This window comes from Eschrichtius robustus, chromosome 12 (assembly GCF_028021215.1).
Source record: "Eschrichtius robustus isolate mEscRob2 chromosome 12, mEscRob2.pri, whole genome shotgun sequence".
In the NCBI taxonomy this organism is placed as follows: domain Eukaryota; kingdom Metazoa; phylum Chordata; class Mammalia; order Artiodactyla; family Eschrichtiidae; genus Eschrichtius; species Eschrichtius robustus.
This window is the reverse complement of record NC_090835.1, coordinates 45,613,586-45,641,405: the sequence shown is the minus strand read 5'-3', so window position 1 is coordinate 45,641,405 and position 27,820 is coordinate 45,613,586. Positions and strand designations below refer to the sequence as shown.

Genomic DNA, 27,820 nt, shown 5'->3' with positions numbered 1-27,820 from the left:
TTTTTAAAATCACATTATCTCACTTGGCATCCAGCACGAGCAGCAGAATTGGTGTTTGACGTGTAGCTGAGGAGCCAGCCCCATGTGCACGCCAGGAGGTAACACCTCGGCTCTATGTTGTTGTGGTCTGCAGAGGTACTTGCAGAAGATTTTTGATTACTAATTCAATCTCCTTACTAGTTACAGTTCTATTCACATTTTCTACTTCTTCATGATTCAGTCTTGGTAGCTTTTGTGTTTCTGGGAATTTTTTCAGCACGGTATTTTTTTTTGTAGGAATTGTTTAATTTGTTCTAAAATGTTCATGAAATACAAAGAACTTAAGTATAGCCAAGACAACTTTGGAAGAAAACAAAGTTGAAGGGTTGACACTACTTGATGTCAAGTTGTACTATGAAGTTACTATAATCAAAATAGTGAGGTATTGGTGGAAAGATGCCTTTGAGGTTCGTGAATATGTTTGTTACCTTGATTGCTGTATGTTATAAATATGTGTAGTTTTTTGGCATGTCAGTTATGCTTCAAGGAAACTGTTAAAAATAAGTCCTTTTGAGGCTGCTCTATTATTTTCATTTCTTCCTGAATGAATTCACCTGGTAGTCATTGTGTTTGGTGGTTCTCTTTCTCTGTTTTAGGCTTCCTTCCTAGTCAGGCTCATTAAGAGTGGAAGTTATTTGTATTTTCTGACGCTGCTGTTTCTTTTCTCTGCACCAGCCCCTTGCTATCTAGTGATATTATGGTTACCTTGACTCTGCTCTGGGCCCCCAAATTCCGATATCATGATGATACTGGATTTATTACAAATCCAGACATCGAGCCTGCAGGGGATTTGGCACAGGTTCTGTTGCTGCTCTTTTCAACAGTAGAGCAGCTTCATTTATTATCCGAAGCCCCAAGGCTGGAACAGCTTCTTCAGCTTCCTTTTGTGGACAGGAACCCCAACCTCCATTTCACACTCTGTGCCTGACTTTTGTCCTAGCTCCACATGGGGTGTGGCCCCAATTGTATTGGAGATCCTAGTTGCTATAGATACTTCTAACAGCTTTTGAACCTCAAACTTCTGTGTGCTTGTTTCATTTCTGGTCCACAAAGATATTTGTATCTTATAAATTTTTTTCTTCTTGTAGTTATTATGGAGGTAGTAGTGCAAAACTTGAAGTCACACACTATCTTGACTGCAAGTCACTTGTCTGTTTAGTTCCCAGCCTTACTACCCGCCCTTTCAAAGTGGTTGGCCATCACAAGCTCTCAGTAAATAATTGTGGGGTGCATGAATGAGATATAACAAGGGCCAAAACCTAGTTACAAAACAAAATTGTAATACGAGCTGATTTATATCATGCTGTATGTATGTGTGTATAAAGGACACAAAAAGAAGTGAGGGTAGAGTGATTTATATCAAGGACTTAACAGGATATTTCTCGACAATTTTTTATTAAAATTTTGATTTAGGGTATGAGTCATAAGGCAGAAAGGTTTAGTGTAATGAGGTGGGGGGATCCTCCTGAGAGGGCACAGGACAGGTGACATTCAGCCTCAGCCTTGGAAACATTCTTCACTCAAGAGTGGCCAGAAGCTGGCCTCAGAGGCAGCTCTCACCCTGCATCAGTGGGGACCAAGGGGTCTTCTTGCTTTTCCCGGAGTATAGTATGTAAGGCATGGAAGCAAAGCAAGGAAGCAGCTTAGTGCCAGCTCTTTCCACTCTAGAGATATCTGACGTTCTCTCCATCAGATGGAGAGTTGTATCTGGACTGTAATTTTAGCTTCAGAATCTTGAACGTTTTTCCTAATACACCTTATTTTTAGTAAACAGTGAGTTTTTTTTTTTTTTTTTCCTAAATTTAGGATTTGAATTCTCAGAGTCAGATCTGACAGGTAACTCCATGCTTCTTGAATGATTCAGAAGCATGTATCTCTCCCACTATCTCTGCCAGTGGCCAGCAGAGGAGGAAAACTTCATAAATATTCGCCAGCTCTGCAACTCTTAAGTTTCTCACAGTAGCTGCTACAACAGAATTCACTCTTTAGTTCTGCCGGTAAGGGTCAACATACTGTTCTGTTCAATGGAGACGAAGAACAATTTGGTTGGATTTCCTGTGGCAATAAGTTCGCTCTGTGATGCTATACTAAACTATATTTTGGTCCTCCAAAATAAGCAGCTAGGTATGTCTCAGTAGAGCATAAAAGTTTATGTTGAATTTTAAAATGTTGTTCTTCTACTTTTAGGCTCAGGAAGTTCCATGTCTGGGCACCTGTGCTACATCCATGAAATGATAAGAATAGTGATTTCTTTTAGAAAAAAGCAAATGAAATGTTTTTGATCTACATTGATTGTGATGATTTGCTAATTGTAATTTTGTTTAAAAAAATATGATTCTTTTATTTTTTTTTCCTATTTTTTAAAAAGTGAAGCGTAGTTGATTTACAATGTTGTGTTAGTTTCAGGTGTACAGCACAGTGATTCAGATATATATATTCTTTTATCAGATTCTTTTCTTTTATGGGTTGTTACAAAATATTGAGTATAGTTCCCTGTGCTATACAGTAAGTCCTTGTTGTTTACCTATTTTATATATGCTACTGTGCATATGTGAATCCCAAACTCCAATTTATACCCCCCCCCCCCCCCCACCGCCCCCTTTCCCCTTTGGTAACTGTAAGTTTGCTTTCTATGTCTCTGGGTCTATTTCTGTTTCGTAAATAAGTTCATTTGTATCATTTTTTTTAAGATTCCACATTTAAGCGATAGCATATGATGTTAGTCTTCCTCTGTCTGGCTTACTTCACTTAATATGACAATCTCTAGGTCCATCCATGTTGCTGCAAATGGCATTATTTCATTCCTTTTTTAAAAAAAAAAATTTATTTATTTTATTTATTTATTTTTGGCTGTGTTGGGTCTTCGTTGTTGTGCGTGGGCTTTCTCTAGTTGCAGCGAGCGGGGGCTACTCTTCGTTGAGGTGCGCAGGTTTCTCACTGCGGTGGCTTCTTTTGTTGCAGAGCAGGGGCTCTAGGCACGCAGGCTTCAGTAGTTGTGGCACGCAGGTTCAGTAGTTGTGCCTTGCGGGCTCTGGAGAGCAGACTCAGTAGTTGTGGTGCACGGGCTTAGTTGCTCCACAGCATGTGGGATCTTCCCGGACCAGGGCTCAAACCCATGTCGCCTGTATTGGCAGGTGGATTCTTAACCACTGTGCCACCAGGGAAGCCCTATTTCGTTCCTTTTTATGGCAGAGTAATATTCCATTCTTGATGCCCTTCCTGAGTAGACTTGTCACTAGCAGCAGCCTCTGGGTCTCCTTTCTGATTACTGTCAAAGAGCACGACTACCTGGTCCCCCTTCCCAAGCAGGCCATTTTGGGCAGATGGACCCTAACATGTCCTTATCCAGTGACCCAGCATAGCCAATTGACACAATGTGTAAAAGCACCTTTTTCATAAAGTTTATCTGAAAGGTTCACCAGGGAGTTAAAATGACCATGTCTTGCCTACAAGTCAGTAGTTGGACCAGAAGAGCTCTGCTGGCCCCTTCAAGCTCTGTCATTTTAAAATTCACTCAAGAGATAATGAAAACTACCTAGTATCAGTATCAGAAAAGGTGTAGTATTTTTCCAAAAAAATTCTCAAGGAATCTTGGTTACATGCAGTTGCATGTTCCTACTTTTAAGTATCACTTGGGCCAAAAGATAGTTGTATTCATATTTAGTTCAAAGTTATGACTTATTCTCGCATAGAGTCTTAGCAATTTTAGACTTATTTTGGGCCATGTCTGCATGATCTGGTGAAACAAAATGAGAATCATCAACCTTGACTGAGTTGAACTCATTAGCATACTTCTTAGAAATTGGTGTATCGCTGTGTGGATTGTAAGCCTATGTGTGTACCTTCTAATAGGCATTTTTATTTTTATTTTGATTCGATTCCCTAGGGTCATTAGTAGTCAGGTTTCCATAGTTTCTGTCCTTGGAATTGAGCCATCTTCGGGAACAACAGTATGACATCACTAAAGACTTGTCATGCAGAATTCATTTCCTGTCATCATTCTACCATCAAGAGCATGCCTTTTGGACTATACACTCAAATGCAGTAGAACAACACTCATTTTACAGAGAAGTAGGTTTGCGTATAAACTGTTTGGTTAAGCTTCTCCTGGCTTTCTTTTTGTCAGTGTGAATGGAAGGGTTAAATTTTCAACTCACAACTTTTTTTATAAGTGTGGTTTAGCACATAATTAAAGATACACTTGAGGCAAAAATAGGAAACTCACATTTCACGTAAATGAAACCTCAAAGCTGTTTGGAATGTGGAGGCCAAGATAATTACAAAATCCATCATGCAGAAACACTGCAAGTACAGAAAATTCAATGTGTAACTTAGTGATCAGTTTCTCTTAATTTATCACTGAGAGAAAAATAAATTGAATATTTAATAACTAACCTCTTCTTTCCTGTACTAGTTATTGTTTAAAAATCAGTTCAAAACATTTTGAGCATTAACACTGGGAAAATATAAAGTACCAAAATATAAAATAATAATAGAATAAGGTATTATGTTTTTATGCTGGAACCTCACATACCTGATGCCAGAAAGTGCAAATGAAAAATGAAACATGAGACGGTAATCCTGATGTATGGGTAGAACAGCTCTCTTCTGAGTTTTCATTTGTTTGTTTGTTTTTAATGTTTATAGTGACACGTAGTTTCTGGGTGTGCCTGTGAAGGTGTTTCTGAAAGAGATTAGCATTTGAACAGTAGATTCAGTAAAGCAGGCAGAGGAAGGTGAATTTGCTCTGCGCTTGAGCTGGGACGTACATCTGCTGCCATCATATGTTAGAACTCTTGGATCTTGGGTCTTTAGACTCAGACTAGGATTTACACCATTGGCTCCCTTGGTTTTCAGGACCTTTAGGTTTGGAGAAGAACTATACCATCAGCTTTCCTGAACTTCGAGCTCATGGATGGCAAATCATGGAACTTCTCAGCCTCCATAACCATGGGAGCCAATCCTTCATAATAAATCTCTTTCTGCATAATTATATATCTCCTGTTGGCTCTTTCTCTGGAGAATCCTGTCTAATGTACTAGGTGAAAGGGTTGTAAATTTTAAATTTTGATATAGGTTACCAAATTGCTGTCTCTAAAAGGTAGAGAACCAGTTTTCATTCTCACTAAAAGAGAGACTGCCTGTTTCCCCACAGCCTTGCTGATACTGAGTTTTTTGAAAGTACATCATTTTGCTTTTCTTATAGATGAAATTTTGTATGTCTTTGGTGTTTTGTATTTATTTAATTTTAAATGTAATTTAGCATCTTTTGTGGGTTTGTTAGCCGTTTGTGTGTCTTTTCCTATAAATTGCTTTAGTGTAATCTTTGCTCATTTTCTATTTAGTTTACTTTCTTTCTATTGATTTTTAAAAATTCTTTGTGTATTAAGTTTATAATTTTGTCATGACAAATATACTTTTTTATTTTCTCTTTGTATTTCTAATTTTTATTGTTACTTTAGCTATAAAGGTAGTTTTCATTCAGTAGTCAACTTTATCAGTGTTTTTCTTTATGACTTTTGAATTTTATGTCATCTTTTAAAAGGCCTTCCCATTCCAGGACTGTAAATATATTCACCTGCATTTTCTTTTAGTACTTTCATGTTTGTTTGTTTTCTACTTTTAGATATTTGACTTAGTCAGGATTATTTTGTTGTAAGGAGAAGGGTGGACATCTACATGGTGGTGTATTTGTAAAAGATTTCAAACATCAAGTACTATTAAGATTTTGTTTTGTATCCTTTGCCATATAATTATTAGGTAAGTGGGAGTAGCACCTGCATATCTTATGAAAATACCATTTCTTTGAATACAATTGATTATATTTATTCTTTGCGCCACAATCATTAAATAATTGGGAGTAGTTTGTGTCCTAAGAGATAATAGGAAAACATGTCCTATGAAAATAGCATCTCTTTGGCCTAATTGGATGTCTTCCTAATAAAACTAAAGGGGATGAAACCATAGTGATTCTTTTATAGCATAGAAAAGGAAGTGAGTAGCAGCCTCCAAGTAGGAGAGCTATTCTGATATATCCTGCCAGGGGTTACACAGAAGAGCCTTGCTTTTACATTATGTGATCCTCCAGAGAAAGTAGCATTTTCGGCTGGTTTCCCCTGTGGAAAGACACCTTTTCTCCATTGGTTAATCAGAGAGAAACAGTCACTCTCAAGACATGCGGGGTGATGAAGAAAATTCCATTTAAAGTTGAGAGGTGTTGATGGATAACAGATAACTTGAGATATATATTTATATGTGTGTGTGTGTGTGTGTGTGTGTGTGTGTGTGTGTATTGTATATATGTATTTTATGTCTACTTTAAGGTCATACTGATTGCATTTTACTTTGTCAATGCTGGTCTTTAATATCCCAGCCTCCTACAGTGTATGCTAGATTTTTAAACTGTGGAAACTGCTGTTGCTTGTCTTCAACAGGGCTAATAGCCTAATAACGCGGAGCTCTGCATTTATAGGTAACAGCAACAAAAAGAGAAATGGTTACATCTTTAAAAAGGGGAAACAAAACAATGATATCTGATTGATTTGACAGTCCATGTGAGGCTGTTTGGCAAGACACAGTGACATTTCCATGATGCAGTTGGGTCACCTCTGAACACCCGTTAATTTAATTATGGTTGTGTTGGCTTCATTGGTTGCCCAGACGAAAGACCTTGGGCAAGTTAGTAAGTCTCCATTTCCATGTCAAAAAAAGGAGAAAATTTTAACACCACACACGGTTGTTGGGAAGACTAAATGAACAGTGTGTGAAGAACTGTTGGCACGGCACTTGGCACATAGTAACCCCACCACCACCAGTGTGTGCTTTTCTCTCTCTGTTGTATCCGTACTGGTGGCGGCATTATCTTTATTACTCAGTAGTACAATAACATGCGATGCAAAACCCATTACGGCTACAACCTCAAAATGCAATTCCCAGGTGCCTTCAGACCATATTTAAGATGAGCAGTAAACACCCTGAATTTGTTTTATTTTTGCCACCCAGAAAAAAGCCCTTTGATTTCATGTAAATTCAGAAAGCATGCCGGTGCATCATTTTTGAAGCAGAAAAATAATGTGGATCTTTACCCATAACTGTGATACAGTGAAGTTAGCAGTTTTGATAATGATGTTTGGCTTTTTTGTTTTGTTTAATGCCTGCAAAATTATCCTGCCTACAGCTCCCAGAGGTCCTTCCCATACAGCATGTTCTGTAATCATATTACGGATCTAATAAACATCTCTCTTATTGTAATAAACTCTCTTTGTGTATAGCCTGATTAACGTGCTGAAATAATGTACCCAGGGGTATTTCCAACAATTTCACTGTAGCTCTAAAATAAGCTGCCCTAACTGCCACTTCATCTCCAGTGAGTGTGCCCTGCAGTGTCTCACAGATCACGAAGGGAAGGTACAGGGGGCAGAGCCTCCCAGTAAAGCTGCTTTGGGGGCAACAAAGTCCTACAGTATAAAACTTCAGACAAACAATCTCACTTTTACTTTAATTCTGGATCAGTTTCTTTGAATAAGTGAGCCATTAGTTTGTAAAGCTGAGACTTTACCTTATGGAGTTTATGCTTAATGTCTAGATAATAAAGCCATAACTATAATTAACCAATTTTATGCAGAGAATTTTCTTCTTCCAATTGTAAAAAATTGCCTGGTTTGGTTAAGTTTTTACTGTTAGGAAGTGTTTTTTAAATTTTATTAGCCTGGTAATTTTACTATAAAATATCCATTCGTTTAATGGAAATAAAAACCCTTTTTAGGGATAAATGTATTCTCTCCTATACATTTTCCTTTGGGGTATATTCTCTACCTCAAACCTGTATTATTTAGATATGAGCTTTTCAGAAAGGGATTATTTTAGCATAAAGAGAACTCCAGGTGTTTTTTGATATCCTGGATTCAGTAAACAGTAATCTTTGCAGAATTCTAAACCATGTAATTCTGTAATACATTTTTGAATCTTTTTTTAAAAATTATTTATTTTGTTTTATTTTTGGCTGAGTTGGGCCTTCGTTGCTGCGCGTGGGCTTTCTCTATTTGCGGCGAGCGGGGGCTACTCTTCCTTGTGTGGTGTGCGGGCTTCTCATTGCGGTGGCTTCTCTTGTTGCGGAGCACGGGCTCTAGGCACGTGGGCTTCAGTAGTTGTGGCTCTTGGGCTTAGTTGCTCCGCGGCATGTGGGATCTTCCCGGACCAGGGCTCGACCTGCATTGGCAGGCGGATTCTTAACCACTGCGCCACCAGGGAAGTCCACATTTTTGAATCTTATAACCAAAAAGTAAAAAATTCGAGTTTCTTTGTTCCTTATTTGACAGTCATAAGAAATCATGATGGTCTGTTGCAGGAACTGTTAAATGCAGCCTTAGCCCTTCACGTCTTCTCCAGCCATTATCGTTCGTTATAGTGAGTCTTGCGTTTACCTCTTGACAGTTTGTGAGGGTCATTACAGAGGGTACCCAGGAAATTTCCCCTTTTAAAAATTTTTGGGGTAGGGAAGACAGATTTACTTCAAATATTTGAATTAAAAACTGTGCCATCAGCCCATTAAAACAACTCCAAGCAATATAGAAATGATAGAAGTAAAACTAAAGTCTCCCCTCCCTGAACCAGGCACTACCTCCAGTGTAACTATGGCTTACATTTGATGTGTGTCCTGGCGTTCTCTTTACTCTGCATACAATCACATGCGTTTGTATCATTGTTTTTCTCTTGTCTTGTTTTAGCTTCCATTTCTAAAAATAGTACCAGAGGATAGATATTTTGTAACTTGCTTTTCTTTTTACTTATCCCAATAGTATGGACATCTTTCCAAGTCAGTATTTATACTAGAGAATGGACTTGAGGACACCGGGAGGGGGAAGGGTAAGCTGGGACAAAGTGAGAGAGTGGCATGGACATATATACACTACCAAATGTAAAAACAGATAGTGGGAAGCATCCGCATAGCACAGGGAGATCAGATTGGTGCTTTGTGACCACCTAGAGGGGTAGGATAGGGAGGGTGGGAGGGAGACGCAAGAGGGAACAGATACGGGGATATATGTATACGTATAGCTGATTCACTTTGTTATACAGCAGAAACTAACACACCATTGTAAAGCAATTATACTCCGATAAAGATGTTAAAAAAAAATGAGCTCATTCTTTTTAATAGCGGCACAGTATTTCATAGTGTGAATGTACTATTGTTCATTCAGTTGAAACATCTCCTGATGCATGGCCAGTCAGGTTGTTTCCACTTATTTGCTATTAGGAGCATAATACAGTACACATCTTTGTTTGGGTTTAGGTACTTCTGTATTTCCTTTGGTTAGATAAGCACCCAGAAGTGAGATGGCTAGGTTAAAAGGTACTTTCCAATTTTAATAAATATTAATTGCCATATGACTTCCCAAAAGGTTTTAACAGTTTATATTCTAATTAAAAGTGTATAAATATACTCGTTTTCCTACATCTTCAGCACTACATCTTCTGAGTCTTTCTAAAATTTTGTCCATTTGACAGGTAAAAATGATGTCTCACTAACTATATTAATTTGGATCCCATGGCTGTAGCATTGGGAAAGAGAAAGGAAATATAGCCGCACAAATGCAAACTATGTGTAACATTAAGGCATTAACTTTGTATAGAGAAGTAGATGATTTTTTAGAAAATTAAAACTTACCAAAATGGGCATCAGAATAGATAAAAATATCAAACTTCAAAAGATGTAAATTTGATCATCTAATAATATGTCTCTCAAACTGTTTAAATAGGAATCCACAAGGTCTAAATTTGTTTTCACCACAAGCAGGTGGAAAAGAAGGATATGGCAATCTTATGAGTATGTATACCATGTAGAAATTCAAAGATGTCAATATAGGTATTATCACGAAAGCAAATGTTGTTAGGTAAGGTAAAAATCAGAATTATTTATGTTTTAATAGTTACACGTTGATTACAGAGGACATGATCACCCTCTTTGCCTTCTAGATGTCTTATGAGACTCCGTTATTAGAAATGATATTTTCAAGGACTACTTTATGGTATACAATAGATTCTCCTTTTCTGCAGCTGCAGGGAAAGAAGGAACATTTTCCTCTTTATTATTCTGCTAAGATTTCTTTCACAAACAGTTAGAAGGGCTGCCAGTTTGAAGGGCAGATACTAGAATTGCATTAGTTACTACCAAAAGAAAAAACTTAAAATATGGGGAAAAAAAAAAAAAAAAAAACACTCAGACAACCGGATTCTAATAATGTGATATTTTGCATCTACAAGATCTATCATTAAAGCATTGCAGGCCTGGGTGGTTTTACAAGTGAGTTCTAAATTTTCAAGAAATAGAGAACTTCTATACTATTCAAATAATTTAGAGTACAGAAAAAGATGGAAAGCTTCCTAGTTTATTTTCGTAAAGCTATAATAAATCTAATGCCATGACCTACTTTAAAATAATACAGAACAAATGAAGATCACTTTTATTAACAGAGGTGAGAAAATTTCTAAAAGGTAAATCAGATCTAGCAGTATATTAAAGGACCAATGTAACCAAATAGGTTTTGATCCAGGAATTCAAGAATAGTTCAAGCACTCAAAAAGCATAATTTAATATTTTAAGAAATTGAAGGAGAATAAAAACATGATCATAATAATCAATGCTAAAAATTAGTTCAACTAAACCAGTCTTCAGTTTTAAAAACTCCATTTAAGGGCTTCCCTGGTGGCGCAGTGGTTGAGAATCTGCCTGCCAATGCAGGGGACACGGGTTCGAGCCCTGGTCTGGGAAGATCCCACTTGCCGCGGAGCAACTAGGCCCGTGAGCCACAATTACTGAGCCTGCGTGTCTGGAGCCTGTGCTCTGCAGCAAGAGAGGCCGTGATAATGAGAGGCCCGCGCACCGCGATGAAGAGTGGCCCCCACTTGCCACAACTAGAGAAAGCCCTCGCACAGAAACGAAGACCCAACACAGCCATAAATAAACAAACAAACAAACAAACAAACAAACAAACAAACAAACAAAAACTCCATTTAAGATAGAGTGAATCTTCCAAACATGTTGAAAGTTATTTTCTAGAAATTAATTGTCAACATTTAAAATAAACATTGAAAGCATTTTCATTAAAATTGAATAAAGGAGGAATGTCTTCTACTGTCACGAAGTAGTCAACAGTGGCGGGGGGAGGGAGATGTGTTGTTGGTAATGCTGTAAGATAAGAGAAATATTAAGTCTAAAAATGATCATTACTTGCAGTTGCTAAGGTTTTTATACCTAGGGAAAAAAAGATTGAAATAAAAAAATTGTTGGACTGAAAGCAAATTTCAGTAAGTTGGTGGCTTAAAATATAATACCCCAAAACCAAGAACTTCTCTTTATGCTGGCATTAATCTGTTAGAAGTTTTTCTGTGAAAAGAACTCCACCCCCCCCACCCCCCCCCCACCCCCCCCGCAAAAAGGCCAAAACTAAATGTAACAAGAAAATGCAAGTTATAGGACGATAACTGTGTAACATTTTCAAAGACGTAAAATAGGACCTGAATGAATGGAGAGACATGCAGGTACCTGGTGGTAAGATTTAAAAATACAGATTCTTCCCAAACTCATCTACAAATTTTAAGTAATTTAAAATCATAATTTCATCCACACTCTTTAGTTCATTAAAATAATCCTGTGGAATAAATGTGAGATTTACCAAGAAAATCTTGAACAGGAAGGTCTCTTTTCACTGTTCTCACTTTTCACACGTCCATCTCCTGTCTCTCACAAGACGCCTTTAAAGGAAAAGTGCAGGAACTCAAGAAAGAATCAAGTTAGAACAATGAAGAGAAAGGGAACACGGGAGTCAGTAGCAGATTAAGATTTCAACATATTTCTAGGAGACAGAAGGATTAAACAGGCAGAGGAAGCCTGGCCCCAAAACACCCTGCGGGGTTGCCAGCACGGTGGTGGGAGTTGGCCTTCCCACTGAAACCCCACAGCACCTCTGGCCTCTGGGAAGGAGATGAAAATAGGGATGTTTTCAAAAGTCTGTATGAGGAAAGCTCTGCATTTGATCCCTCTTATGCTTTTCTCCAATTTCCACATACAGAAGACCAAGTAGCCTTAGTACATATACTCCAACATGATGCCGGGACTTTTCCTAAAGAAGTCGAAGCTGAGAAGAAATCAGACAGTACCCCAGAGTAACACCTGCCTGAATTTTCTGAGAAGGGTGGTGGTAGAAGTGATGTGAGTCTTCCCTGAAGAGAAGCTTTCCAAGCTCCACACCTGCAGTGTAGGGCTGGGCTACCACCCTCTCCCCAGGTGATCTCGCTCAACTCCTTGATTTCAGTGATGGCTATACAAGGGGGATTTCCAAGTTTGTATCTTTAGCTATGACTGTCCCTGGAACTCCACTCACATATCCTGTAAAGCTACCTATAATATCACCATAAGAATATCTAAGCCCCTGGTGGTTCAAGCAGTGAATGATGATCTGACTCAGGTTTGTGCCGGCTCTGCGCCCTCTTGCCCTCTCTGGCCTCATTGTCTAGCCTCTTCTACCACATTCACTCCAGTCGTGCTGCCTCGTTGCTCAGACAGGGTCTCGTCAGCCACAGCAAGGCTTTTGGACTATATCTAAATACGCTGAGAAGTTTCTGGAGGTTTTGAGCAGGAGGGCGATATGATCTGATTAAAGTTTTTTAAAAAATCACTGTGGCTTCTGTGTGGAAAATAAATTGTAGGGAACACAAGTGGAAGCATAGTGGAACATTTGGTTACTTCTTGGGTATCTGTCTCGAACATCTTTCTGTCATCCAATGACAAAAGCAGAATCCACCTGAACGTCTCCAGTGGAGAGAGAGAAAAAGAGCAGAAAGGGACATATGATCAGGCCAAAGCTTTTACACAAAACCTAGCATCTTAACAGTCGGTGTTGACATATTTACCCTCTGTGGTTTCTGCAACTTTGGTGCTTCAGTAGAATTATTTAAATCTCCTTCTATATTGACTGGTTATAATTTTTTAAATGAGCTATGTTTTCCCATTCTTTAGTTATTGATGAGGAAAATGTGAAGTTTATTATGAAACTAGCCAGGGCAGTGCAGGAGGCCCAGAAGTCAATGCTGATTTGACCTACCAGTGACTTTCAACTTATTTTTGGATTTTTTTTAAAACCCTGGTACTCTAGTCTATGATATATAGACTTACAACTGAATCAGTAATGGTAATGGCAGGTTTTCTTCCCTCAAAATTTCCACATTTAGGAATATAATGTGCCTGGGGATCCAAGAAGTAAGGATAACTTCTCAGGAGGAGGGGGCAGTGTCAAGGCTGTGGTCAGCAGTGTTTCTGTGGCGCTGTCATAAGGAATTAACCACCATTCATCAGCTTAATGCTATTTTCTGCTGCCTCTTCAACTGAGTTTGGGCAGGAGGGATGTATTAAAATGAAGAGGAACAGGGATTCATGGCCTAATGTGAAATCTTGTTAAAGATGTCCTGGTAAAACAGAGGGAATCTTTTCTCCAGGTGTTTAAATAATATCAAAAGGGTAGAAAACCTTGTATTACTAAGTGGTTTTCTTTTTTTCTTTCTTGGTTAATATATTCTCTTCTCTGAAAATAAATATTCCCTTATAATTTTGGCAAAACACTGTACTAGGCAATATTTTTAAAATAGAATATAAAATGAGAAAGGTTTTGAAATGCTGCGTTGTATTATGCGGGTTGAATAAAGGGAAGTAAACAGTACAACTGTGATTTTCAATTGTTTTAAAACAGTTTTTAAAGTTGAAGTATAAGTTTACTCTGAGATATATCCAATTTGTGTGTGTGTTTATATTTGTTATCTCATCTCTCCCACAGAGCATTTGAGTTTGCTAGTGAGAATGTTTGCTATCAAGTTAGGGTTGTCCGGTAAATTACAAGATACCAAATGAATATACTTACACTGAAAAAGATAAATTGTTTATCTGAAATTCAAACTTAATTTGGGTGTCCTTGTAAAAAAAAAAAAAAAAAAAAAAAAAAAAGGTCTGACAATCCTAAATAGAAAACATGCAGAAAACAATGAAGGTAAGATAGGGTGAAGTTTCTGTACAAATATGAAGTCTAACATAATTGCTAAAGTTGGGCCATGGTTTTGGCCTTAAGAGTCCTGGTTGCCAGACAAAAATGAGAATATAATCATTTGCAAGATGTACCTTGCCCAGTAAGTGGGGTGAGAGTTCTTCGGGGCAAAAAACATATTCTAGTTTTTAGATCTGAAAGAACACTTTTTTTATGGGTCTCCATTAAAGGGATCCTTTGCGATGGGGGTGATGGTGGTACTATCTACCCCTTATTGAGCATTTATGAACTAGACAGTGTTTTTCAAAGAGAAGTTTTTGATTATATGAAGTCCATTTTACCTTTTTTTTTTTTCTTTTGTGAATTGCACTTTTTGCATCATATCTAAGAAATCTTTCCCACGTCCAAGGTCAACAAATTTTTTGCCTCTGTTTTCTCTTAGAAATTTTACAGTGGTAGGTTTTATATTTAGGTCTATCAATATATATTTTTTAAAGAACCATATGAGTTTCAGGGATTCCTGAGGATGCTGGCTTCTTTCATTTAGTGTGGATGTTCCTTGGTGGTTCTGAGCTACCTTAGCTAACCCTAGAATTGACGCATGCTATGAACTATTTTGAGTTAATTCTGGTACGTGGTAAAAGGTCTAGATTGAAGTTTATGTTTCTGCATATTGTTTGAGCACATTTGTTGAAACTATATTCTCAACTGTATTGCCATTGCACCTTTGTCAAAACTCAGTTGTATTTGTGAGGGTCTAGTTCCTGGGCTCTGATCTGTGTCTAACTTTATGCCAATGCCATACTGTTTTAATTATTTCAGCTTTATAATAATGTCTTGAAATCAGGTAGTATTATCCTTTCAACTAATATATACATGTATAATATAAAAACTTAGAATCAGTTTGTTGATTTCTACCAAAAAAAAAAAAAAAACCTATTGGGGTTTCAGTTGGGATTGCATTTAGTCTTAATTTGGGGAGAATTGGCATTTTAACAAAATTGAGTCTTCTCACTCATGAACAAGATATATCCCTCCAGTTACATGGATCCTCTTTAATTTCTCTTGGCAGTATTTTCTGGGTTTTAGTGTACAGGTCTTTCATCTTTTGTCAGATTTATCCCTAAATCTTTGAATTTTTTAGATGTTATTGTACATGATTTTTTTTTATGAGTACATATTATAATTATTTACCGTTGGACATTTAAATTGTTTATAATTTTTTCACTTATAGCATTGCAATGAATAACTTTGTACATGCAGATATACTCACGTGTGATTATTTCCCTTTAAAATTTTTTAAAATTATATTTTATTGAAGTGTAGTTGCTATGCAATATTATATAATGTTATGGGGGTAAAATGTAGTGATTCATAATTTTTAAAGGTTATACTCCATTTATAGTTATTGTAAAATGTTGGCTGTATTCCCCATGTTGTACAGTATATCCTTGTAGCTTATTTTATTTTTTAAAAATGATTTTTTTATTTTTTAGTATTTATTTATTTATCTATTTATTTATTTATTTTGGCTGTGCCAGGTCCCAGTTGCAGCATGTGGGCTCTTAGTTGCAGCCTGTGGGCTTCTTAGTTCCAGCATTCAGGCTCTTAGTTGCGGCATGCGGACTTCTCAGTTATGGCTTGCATACTCCTAGTTGCAGCATGTGAACTCTTAGTTGCGGCATGCATGCGGGATCTAGTTCCCTGACCAGGGATCGAACCCAGGCCCCCTGCACTAGGAGCACGGAGTCCTACCCACTGGACCACCAGGGAAGTCCCCCTTGTAGCTTATTTTATACCAAATAGTTTGTACCTCTTAATCCCCTACTCCTATTGATATATTACCCCTCTTCCCTCCCTCTCCCCATTGGTAACCACTAGTTTGTTCTCTGTATCTGTGAGTCTGCTTCTTTTTTGTTATACTCACTAGTTTGTTGTATTTTTAAGATTCCACATGTAAGTGGTGTCATACAGTATTTGTCTTTCTCCGTCCCACTTATTTCACTGAGCATAATGCCCTACAAGTCCATCCATATTGCTGCAAATTTCATTCTTTTTCTGGCCAAATAGTATTCCACTGGGTGTGTGTGTGTGTGTGTGTGTGTGTGTGTGTGTGTACATTTATTTATTTATTTATTTATTTACTGCATCTTCTTTATCCATTCATCTGTTGATGGACATGTAGGTTGCTTCCATATCTTGACAACTGTAAATAATGCTGCTATGAACATTGGAGTGCATGTATCTCTTCCATTTAGTGTTTTTGTTAACTGTGTTAAACTCATTTATGGGGTCTAGTGGATTGTTTGTGAATTCCATTGGATTTTCTACATCGAGAATCATGTCTTCTGCAAATAAGCAGTTAAGTCTTCCTTTCCAATCTGGATGCCTTTTATTTATTCATTTATTTTGGCCTGACTGTGCTGACCAGAACCTCCCATGTTGAGTGGAAGTGGTGAGAGCAGATGTTCCTATCTGTCTTTCTGATCTCAGGGTGAGGCATTCAGTCTCTGACATATTTTTTTATCAGGCTAAAGAAGTTTCCTTCCACTCCTTGTTTGCTGAGTTTTTGTTAGAAATAGGTGTTGAATGTTGTTAAATACTTTTTCTATTGAGATGATCATATGGTTTTTCTTTTTTAGTTATTATGGTGTTATGGGTTGACTGTATCCCTCAAAAAATATGTGTTAAAATCCTAACCCCCCAGTACCTCAGAATGGAACCTTATTTGGAAATAGGCTCATTGCATGTGTATGTAATTTGTTAAGATGAAGTCATACTGGAATAGTGAGGGCTCCCTAATCCATTATGACTGCTGTCCTTATAAGAAGATGGCCATATGAAGCCAGAGACACAAGGGAGAATGCAATGTGACGATGCAGGCAGAGATTGGAGTTCTGCTGCCACAAGCCAAGGAACGTCTGGGGCTATTGGAGGCTGGAGGAAGCAAGGAGGGATTCCCCCCTGGAGGCTTCAGAAGGGGCATGGCTCTGCCTTGATTTCAGACTTCTAGCCTCCAGAACTGTGAGAAGATAAATTTTTGTTGTTTTAACCCACCTAGTTTGTGATCCTTTATTATGATGGTAGCCCTGGGAAATTAATATATATGATTTATTACATTGACTGATTTTTTTGAACATTAAACAGACCTACATTCCTAGGATACACTCTATTTAGTCAGGATGTATTGTCTTATTATTATCCTTTTAATATTTTGTTTGATAATATAATATCCTTTTAATATTTTATTGTTCCTTTATTTAATATTATTATCCTGTGATTTGCTATAATTTTGTTTAGAATTTGTGCATCTGTGTTCATGTTTTGTAGTTTACTTTTTTATACTGTTTTCGTCTGGTTTTGGTATCAGGGTACTGTTGGTCTCAGCAAATGAGTTGGGAAGTATTCTCTCCTCTTCGTTTTTCTTGAAGACTCTGTGCAGAGTTGCTGTTGTTTTTTTAAAAAAGATTTATCAGGAAGTAATTTGTACCTTTAACCCCTGTAAAGTGCACAGTTCACTGCTGTTTAGTATTTTCTCAGAGTTGTGCGCCATCACCATGATCCAATTCCAGAACATCTTCGTCTGAATGTTCAGAAAGGAATTTCATATTCATTAAGAGTCACTCCCCATTCTCTCCCCTCCAGACCCTTGTCAATCACTAATTTACTTTCTGTTTCTATAGATTGGCCTATTCTGGATATTTCTTATATATGGAACTATATAATATGTGGCCTTTCTCTTAGCATGATGTTTTTTCCAAGGTTCATTCATGTCTGTAGCATGTATCAGTACTTCATTCTTTGTTTTGGCAAATAATATTCTATTGTATAGATACACCATAGTTGCTTATCCGTTTATTACGGACATTTGGGTTGTTAACACTTTTTGGATATTTTGAATAAGGCTGCTGTGAACAATTGTGTACAAGTTTTTGTGTAAATGTGCTTTCTTTCTCTTGAGTATGTATCTAAGAGTGGAATTGCTCAGTCCTATGATCAGTCTGTTTAACCTTTTGAGGAAATACAGAGTGTTTTACAGAGCTGCCATCAGCACCAGCAATGTATGAAGGTTTTAGTTTCCCCACACGCTCACCAACACTTGTCATTATCTGTAGTCTTACTTATAGCCATCCTAGTGGGTGTGAAGTGGTATCTCATAGTGGTTTTGATTTGCATTTCCCTGATGGCTAATGATGTTGAATATCTTTTCCTGTGGTTATTGACCATTTATATACCTTTTTGGAAGAAATGTCTATTTTCTTTGCCCTTTAAAAATTATGTTATTTGTCTTTTTATTACTGAGTTGTAAGAGTTTTTATATTGTGTGGGTATGCAAGTCCCTTATTAGGTATTAGATTTATAGCAATTTTCCCTTATTCTGTGGGTGGTCTTTTTACTTTCTTCGTGGTATCATTTACAGCACAAAATGTTTTAATTTTGATGAAGTCCAGTTTATCAAATTTTTTTTGGTTGTTGCTTGTGCTTTTGGTGTCATACCCAAGAAACCGTTGCCTAACCCAAGGACGCAAAGGTGTAATTACTCCTGTGTTTTCTTCTAAAAGTTTTACATGTTTAGCTGTTGTATTTAGATATTTGATCCATTTGGAGATAATTTTTGGATGTGGTGTGGTGTACGGGTCCAACTTCGTTCTTTTGCGTATGGCTATCTAGTTGTCTCAGCACCATTTGTTGAAAAGACCATTTTTCTCCCCCCACCCCATTAAATTGTCTTGGCACTCTTGTTGAAAATCAGTTTACCATAAATGTAAGGGTTTAATTTTGGGCTCTAAATTCTATTCCATTGATCATTATGCATGTCCTTATTCCAGTACTACATTGACTGGATTACTGTAGCTTTGTAGCAAAATTTGAAATTGGGAAATGTGATCCCTCCAAATTTATTCTTCTTTTGTAAGTTTGTTTCGGCTATTCTTAGTCCCTTGCATTTCCCTATGAATTCTAGGATCATCAATTTCTGAAAAAAAAAAAAAAAAAATCCAGCTGCAACTCTTGAATGCTTTTAATCTGTAGATCAGTTTGGGGCATGTTGCCAACTTAATAATGTTAACTCTTCCAATCCTTGAACATGGAATGTTTTACCATTTATGTACCTTGTTTAATTTTTTCCAAGAATGTTTCAGTTTTCAGTGTACAAGTTATGTACTTCTTTCAACATTAGTTCTAAATATTCTATTATTTTTGATGCTATTGTAAGTGAAATTGTTTTCTTAATTTAGTTTTCAGATTCTTCATTGCTAGTGTATAGAGATACAATTGATTTTTTTTATTGGGGTATAGTTGCTTTACAGTGTTGTGTTAGTTTCTGCTGTACAGCGAAGTGAATCAACTATGTGTATACATATATCCCCTCTTTTTTGGATTTCCTTCCCATTTAGGTCACCACAGAGCATTAAGTAGAGTTCTCTGTGCTATACAGCAGGTTCTCATTAGTTACCTATTTTATACATATTAGTGTATGTTGATCTCATATTCTACCACCTTGCAGAACTTGTTTATTTTTATAGTAAAAAAGTGGATTCTCTAGGATTTTCTGTATGTAAGATCATGTAATCTGCAAATAGGGTTTGCCTTTCTAGATGATTTTTCTTTCTTTTCCTTGCCTTTTTGCCCTAGCTAGAACTTCCAATGTAGTGGTGAATAGACCTGGCAAGAATGGATGTCTATCTTGTTCATGATCTTAGAGGGAAGGAATCCACTCTTTACCCATTAAGTATGGTGTCAGCTGTAGATTTTTCCCTAGATATCCTTTATCAATTTGAGAAAGTTCTCTTCTATTTATAATTTGTTGAGTTTTTTTTTTTTATCCTAAAAGGGGTTTTAATTTTGTCAAATGCTTATTCTATGACTGTTGAAAGGCTCTTATAATTTTTGTCTTTTATTCTATTAATATTGCACATAACATTGATTTTTAGATGCTAAACTAGCCTTACATTCCTAGGATAAATCCCACTTGGCCGTAGTGTACAATCCTTTTAGTATGTTGCTGAATTTGGTTTGCTAACACTTTGCTGAAGATTTTTTCATCTATATTCATAAGGGCTATTGGACTGAAGTTGTCTTTTCTTGGAATGTGTTTGTCTAGTTTTGGTATCAGGGTAGTACTGGCCACATAGAATGAGTTTGGAAGTTTCCATTTCCTTTAGCTTTCTGGAAGAATTTGTATAGACTTGGTATTACTTCTTCCTTGAATCTTTGGTTGAATTCACCAATAAAGCCATCTGGGCCTGTAGTTTTCTTTGTAGGAAGGTTTTTAACCGTAAATTCATTTTCTCTAATGGATAAAGTGCTATCCAGGTTACTTGTGTCTTCAGAGTGAGCTTTGGCCTGCTCTCTTCTCTCTGGTACTTTGTCCTATGAACTCTAGCTGCTTTGGTTTTCTGAGACTTTTCACTCTGTCTCCTCAACTTAAAAAATCTGCTGGCATCCACCTCAGTTGCCGTCCCTGTGCTTAGGCCTGGTGACCTCGTAAGCCTCTGACCTGGGACAAGAGTAGAGCTCACCTCAATTGTTCTCCATCCCTTGGGCATCACTGTCCTACATTACCTGATGTCTAGTGTCTTAAAAACCATTGTTTCGTGTATTTTTCTGCTAGTTTGTTTTTGCAAGCACTTGGGTATATTCTTATCCTGTTAGTCCAGGGAAGATGGAAAGATTTTTATACCATCACAATCTTTTTGGTAGTGGTGGGGCAGGGCGCAAAAAACAAAACAAAACACAAACATTATCAAGTTTACAAGGATCCAAGAAATAAGCCATCTTTGAAATTATTACTTACGATAAGCATCCTCCCATCATTTCAACAATGAAGCAAAACTAACTCAGAAATGAAGAAATGTTAAAGTAGACTGAAATAGAAGCATGAATGCCTGTGCCTATCTCACTAACTACCCAAAAGCTATGAAAATAGAGAAAGGATTAAATATCTTACAATCATGGGAGAATGGAAGGAGAAGCTGTTAGTGGAAAAGAAATTTTGGGCAGTTACTAGATGATAGAAAGCAGATGGAACTGAATCGAAATATAGTGAAGAAACCTATCACCCAGAACATACATAGGAAAAAACTAACCAGAAGGTAGGAACAGATGCAGATGATCTATAAACTCAGAGTGGAAAACTGATGGAGGCCCTAGGCACTTACCAGGCTAATTGAAGATGCACATTTAGAACAGGCAGGCCTGTCAGTCCCCTTCCCTTATTCATTTTGCTCTGCTTTATTGCAACATAATAGGTCAAGAACTGCACTGTAAAGAGAATGAACTGTCTATCTGGTGTGATTTCTAGTATGGGGTTATGCCCTAGAAAGAAGCATTGTGGAGTTTGAGGAAATCATAGAACACAGACAGAGGAGGCAACTTGAAGAAACAGACATATACAAATGCAAAGGAAATTGAAGCCAGCTGCCTATAATAATCTGCCCAATCTTTCATTCATAGAATAGAAAGCCAAGGACCACCAGACATTTGGGGAAGCATAACAGCCAGAAGGAGAGAAACCAAGGTGAATAAACAGCTGAGCACAAAAGAAAGTTGATAGGAAGTGTAATGGGTTGAATTGTGTCCGCCACAAAAATGATATGTTGAAGTCCTGACTCCCAGCACTTCAGAATCTTAAACCTCATTTGAAAATACTGACGGTCTAGATGTAGTTAGTTAAGATGAGGTCATACTCGAGTAGGGTGGGCCCCTAATCCAATATGACTGGTGTCTTTGTAAGAAGACAACCGTGTAAATTCAGACACACACAGGGAGGAAGCCATGTGGTGGCGGAGGCAGAGATGGGAATTATGCAGCCGCAAGCTAAGAAATGCCAGAGGTTTCCAGCAAGTCATCAGAAACTAGGAAGAAGCAAGGGAAGATTCTACTATGAGTTTCAGAGGGAGCAGGGTCCTGCTGTTTGATTTTGAACTTCTAGCTTCCAGAACCGCGAGGTAATACATTTCTGTTGTTTATGCCACCCAGTTTGTGGTACTTTGTTATGGCAACCCTAAGAAAATAATATTGGTAGTAAAAGATAATTTAATAATTCTTAATGAAAACATAAAACAAATGTTCAAGTAACCCACAGGAAGGTTAAAAAAAAGAGAGAGGGAATCAGAAAAATAAGAAACAGGGGAAATAAGCAGAAGACAATAAAATCGCATGTTAGACTTAAACCCTAGCATCGTAATATTTATCATAAAAATGTAAGTGGTCTAAATGCACCAATTAAAAGACAGAGATGACTAGAATGGATAACAAAACATGGTCCAACAGTATGTTGTCTACAGAAACCTCACTTCAAATATAATGATACAGGCAGGTTGAAAGTAAAAGGTTGAAAAGTATATACCATGCAAATATTAATTTTTAAAAAGCAGGAGTGGCTGTCCTAATATACATGTTAATTTCCTGATTGTGATCGTGTACTATAGTTATGCAAGATGTTTCCATTGGGGAAGTTGGGTGAAGTATGTGTGGTATCTCTTTGTATTGTTTCTTACAATGGTATATGAACCTGCAAATATCTCAAAATAAGATTTATTCACACGCAAAAGGATGAAGGTGGTCACCTACTCATACCATATACAAAAATTAACTCGAAATGGATCAAGACCTAAATGTAAAAGTTGAAACTATAAAGTTCTTAAAAATAAATGTAAGAGCTAAAACTATAAAAATTCTCAGAAGAAGCTTAAATCTCAGGACCTTGAAATAGGCAATGGTTTCTTAGGTTTGACACCAAAATCACAAGGAATAAAAGGAACAGATAGGGACTTCCCTGGTGGTCCAGTGGTTAAGACTTTGCCTTCCCATGCAGGGGGTGTGGGTTCAATCCCTGGTCAGGGAGCTAAGATCCCACATGCCTTGTGGCCCAAAACCCAAAAAAACATAAAATAGGAGCAATATTGTAACAAATTCCATCAAGACTTTAAAAATGGTCCACATCAAAAAGATCTTTTAAAAAATGGATAAATTTGACTTCATCAAAATAAAAAATATTTTGTGCTTCAAAGGACACTATCAAGGGACTTCCCTGGTGGTCCAGTGGCTGAGACTCAGCGCCCCCAATGCAGGGGGCCCAGGTTCAATCACTGGTCAGGGAACTAGATCCCACATGCTGCAACTAGACCTGGCGCAGCCAAATAAATAAATAAATATATTTTTAAAAAAGGACACTATCAAGAAAGTGAAAAGGCAACCCAAAGAATGGGAAAACATTTTTTTTTTAAATTATTTAATTATTTAATTATTTATTTATTTATGGCTGTGTTGGGTCCTCGTTTCTGCGCGAGGGCTTTCTCCAGTTGTGGCAAGCAGGGACCACTCCTCATCGCGGTGCGTGGGCCTCTCACTATCGCAGCCTCTCTTGTTGCATGCAGAGCACAGGCTCCAGACGCGCAGGCTCAGTAATTGTGGCTCACGGGCCCAGTTGCTCCGTGGCATGCGGGATCTTCCCAGACCAGGGCTCGAACCCGTGTCCCCCGCATTGGCAGGCAGACTCTCAACCACTGCGCCACCAGGGAAGCCCCGGGAAAACATTTTTGAAAATCATATGTCTGCTAAGGGATTTGTATTTAAAATATATAAAGAACACTTAGACTCAATTCTGAAAAGACATATGACCTATCTTAAAAAGTGGGCAAAGTATCTGAATAGACATTTCTCCAAAGACGATATGCAAATGGACAATAAGCACATGAAAAGATTTTCAACATCATTAGCCATCAGGGAAGTACAAATGAAAGACCACCACGAGTTACCACTCCACACGCACTAGGATGACTGTAATTAAAAATATAGGTAATAACAAGTGTTGGTGAGGATGTGGGAATACTGGAAACCTCACGCATTGCTGGTGCTAATGGCAGCTTTGGAAAACAGTCTGGCAGCTCCTCAAAAAGTTACACACAGTGTTACCACATGACTCAGCACCTCCACTTCTAAGTATATACCCAAGAGAAACAAATACTTGTCTGCACGAAAACATTTGCACACATGTTCACAGCAGTGTTATTCATACTAGTCAAAAGGTGAAAACAACTCAAATGTCCATCAGCCGATGAATGGATAAACAAAATGTGGTATATCCATACAATGGAATATTACTACGTAATAAAAAGAAATGAAATACTGATACATGCTACAGCATGGATGAATCTTGAGAACATGCTAAGTGAAAGAAGCCAGTCAGATAGAGTCATATTTTGTATGATTTCAAGTATCTGAAATGTCCAGAATAGACAAAGCCAGAGAGACAGAAAGCACGTTAGCACTGGGCAGGGACTGGGGGTAGAGAGGAAGAGATGACGTGAAGGTAACGGTTACAGGGTACAGGGTTTCTTTTTCAGGTAATGAAAAAATTCTAAAATCGGTTCTGTTGGTGGTTGCACAACTCTGAAAAATACTAAAAACCATTGAATGGCAGATATACGTTAAATGACTGAATTGTATGTCACAGGAATTATAGCTCAACAAAGCTATTAGAAATAAAATAAAACTTTAAACATTAAAAGGTTAAAATGCTTATGGTATGATTATTATTTCATAATATACCTTTTAATACAGAAACAATGCTTTCTCTCTGCCTGTTTAGTCAATAATGATTTGGAAACAGACAAGTTCAAACTGTTTCTTAATATCTTCTAGAAAGTGGATTTTCCTAAATAAGTTAAGTAAACAAGAATGTAAGGGTTGTGCCTCGGAAAAATCAAACTGTTTCCACATCTATAGATGCACATACACCTGTATGAATATATGCATATATGCATATGCATATAAAATATATGTTGGTCTTTTGCTTGTCACGGGTCATTAATCACTAGGGATTAAAGAAAGGACTGCAGCATTTCCTTCTGATTTTGTGCTGTTAGCCTTGTTTGAGTTACTGTATGCATTTTGAAAAAGATCCATTCAAAAAAATACTCCTTTAATTCAACTTTGTACTCAGACTGACATTCTATCCGTTACGCCAAATTTTACTGTGGTTCTTGAGGAATACCAACACCATCTTCAGTTAAGCTTAAGTCGTCCAATTTATTAATTTTCAGCTTCCTAACGAGGATCCTGAAATTTTTGAAGTTTCATCCAAGTGTCTGTCTATCCTGGTTCAGTTGTATGGAGGGGAAAACCCAGACAGCCTGTCTCCCGAAAATGCAGAGAATTTTGCTGATTTACTGACATCCAAAGAGGACCCGAAGGAGCTAAAGCTTCTGTTGAGGATTCTCAGAAGAATGGTGAGTCCACACAGAAACTGGGGCTTGGGTGGGCGGCCTCAGTGGCGGCCAGTAGACGGGGAGTAGTCATTTTCTTCGACCTAGTTTCATTAAAGAACTCCCAGTTACCTTTCCCTGTAGTCACCTACTGTTAACATTTATCATATTCTGCATATCTACCTGCATATACAAGTATTTTTCCTGAACTGTGAGAGAGTAAGTTAGACACATTGTTCCTGCTTACCCCTTAGTATGTGAGTGTGTATTTCCTGTTGAAATGGATGTTCTTTTACTTAACTACAGTTATCAAAACCAGGAAATTTAACATTGATACAAATCTTTTACTCATCTGCCATCTGTATTCCAGTTTTGTCAACTGTCCCCATAATGTCCTTTGTAGCTTGTTTTCTGGTGTCGAAACCAGTCCAGGATCATGTATTTTAGTAGACGTGTGTCCTTAATCTGGAATAGTTCTGCAGCCTTTCTTGGTCTTTCATGGCATTTCTGAAGAATGGGCCAGATGTTTTGTAGACTCTCCCTCAATGTAGGTCTCTCTGATGTTTTCTGGACAATTGGATTCAGGTAAGCCCCAGAAGAAATACTGTGTCCTTCTCAATCCAGCAGATCCAGAGGCTTATGATGTCTGTTTGCCCTTTACTGGTGATGTTAATTTTGATCACTTCATTAAATCAATGTGTTGTTGTTATTTTTAAATTTTTTAATGGTTGCAAAAGGGAGATTTTCAAACTTGCAACGTTTCTAACCCCCAGGATGGTACTGTGGGAAACATTTTCCCTTTCGCCCCATTTATTTTTTTTTAACAAATTTATTTATTTATTTATATTTAGTTTTGACCGTGTTGGGTCTTTGTTTCTGTGCGAGGGCTTTCTCCAGTTGCGGCGAGCGGGGGCCCCTCTTCATCGCGGTGCGCGGGCCTCTCACTGTCGCGGCCTCTCCCCTTGCGGAGCACAGGCTCCAGACGCGCAGGCTCAGCAGTTGTGGCTCACGGGCTTAGTTGCTCCGCGGCATGTGGGATCTTCCCAGGCCAGGGCTCGAACCCGTGTCCCCTGCATTGGCAGGCAGATTCCCAACCACTGCGCCACCAGGGAAGCCCCCCCATTTATTTTTTATTTATTCTGTTTTATTTTTTGGTGGCGTTGGGTCTTCGTTGCTGCACGAGGGCTTTCTCTAGTTGCAGCGAGCGGGGACTACTCTTCATTGCGGTGCACGGGCTTCTCATTGTGGTGGCTTTTCTTGTTGCAGAGCACAGGGCTCTAGGTGCGCGGGCTTCAGTAGCTGTGGCTCACGGGCTCTAGAGCGCAGGCTCAGTAGTTGTGGCACACGGGTTTAGCTGCCCCGCGGCATGTGGGATCTTCCCGGACAAGGGCTCGAACCCGTGTCCCCTGCATTGGCAGGCGGATTCTTAACTACTGAGCCACCGGGGAAGTCCATCGCCCCATTTATTTTATTTTTAAAAATATATATAGCTGATGTTTACTTGAAAGTACTTTTGAAGACTGACTTATTTTCTTTTTACAGTTAGATCTTGTTCTGCTGCTTTCGAAGGCCGTTATTTACAGCAGCTGTTGTTGAAGTTAGTAGAAGAGTGGAGGTCCCGTTAGTCTGTGTCATGTTCTGGCTTGTCAGTCTGTGTTCACTTCTAGATCCAATTAACTTGAGGGGTCCTTTGGCAGTGGAGGCTATGGATGCTTCAGAGAGTTGCCTTCAAGACAATTTTTATGCTAGTTTGATAGACAGCTGCAGTACGTGACCCAGCTAAATCTGCACAGCAGGTTATGGGTGACAGAACTAGAACAGAGATAGAGAGTTACCCCCCTCGCTGCTACATTATGCTTTTGTACAGCCAGACCTCCCAACCGCAGCAATGCTTCCTGTCTAGTGGAGTCATTCCCTGAGTAACCGGATGATGACACAATCTAAGCGAGCCTCCCAAAGTGTAGGATAAATACGTCTGGGGACAGCAGATCTTGCGCATGGTACTCCAACCTAGCACTAGATGACACTGGATCACGTAGTAGGGCAAATATTTCCTCTTCCATTTTATTTTGATCTTTCTGATGATTTAAGGTGAAAGTCTCAATTTGGTACTATTGTGTCTTTAACACCTCTCGAATCCTTCAGAATGTCCCTTTTTAACAGAGAGGAAGCCTCTCAGGTGACTAGCTTTTTCAGTAGAGGTAAGATATTTCTTTCAAAAAACAGTTTTATTCATTTAAAAATGGTGAGTCAATGTGAAGTCAAGTACTAGAAAATACGGTAATGTGAGTGATATGTACATGTGGCAGAATCGTGTGTTTGGTACAGAATGACAGAAGCTTGGGGATATTGACCTCACATCTGATACAATTAATTTTATAGAGATTCACCGTCTCGTATTTGAAAATCTTAGGGCCAGATTGAGTTTGGAATTTATAATTTTCAGATCTTTTTGGCATGGTGCTTATACTATATATGATATGACTCCATAGCAGTCACCTGGGTGGTACCGTCGTCAAGCGTGGTAATATTTCTGCT

At 38.0% G+C, this 27,820-nt stretch overlaps 1 protein-coding gene across 4 annotated transcripts in view; it reads left to right on the top strand.

Annotated features, from left to right (window-relative positions):
* The window catches only part of ULK4 (unc-51 like kinase 4), a 540,948-nt gene that overhangs the window by 386,498 nt on the left and 126,630 nt on the right, over positions 1-27,820 (top strand). For all 4 annotated transcript variants that reach the window (XM_068558236.1, XM_068558233.1, XM_068558235.1 and 1 more), the window contains one exon: positions 25,121-25,306. In XM_068558236.1, coding sequence (XP_068414337.1) covers positions 25,121-25,306 — 186 coding nt within the window. The remainder of the gene's footprint in view (positions 1-25,120; positions 25,307-27,820) is intronic.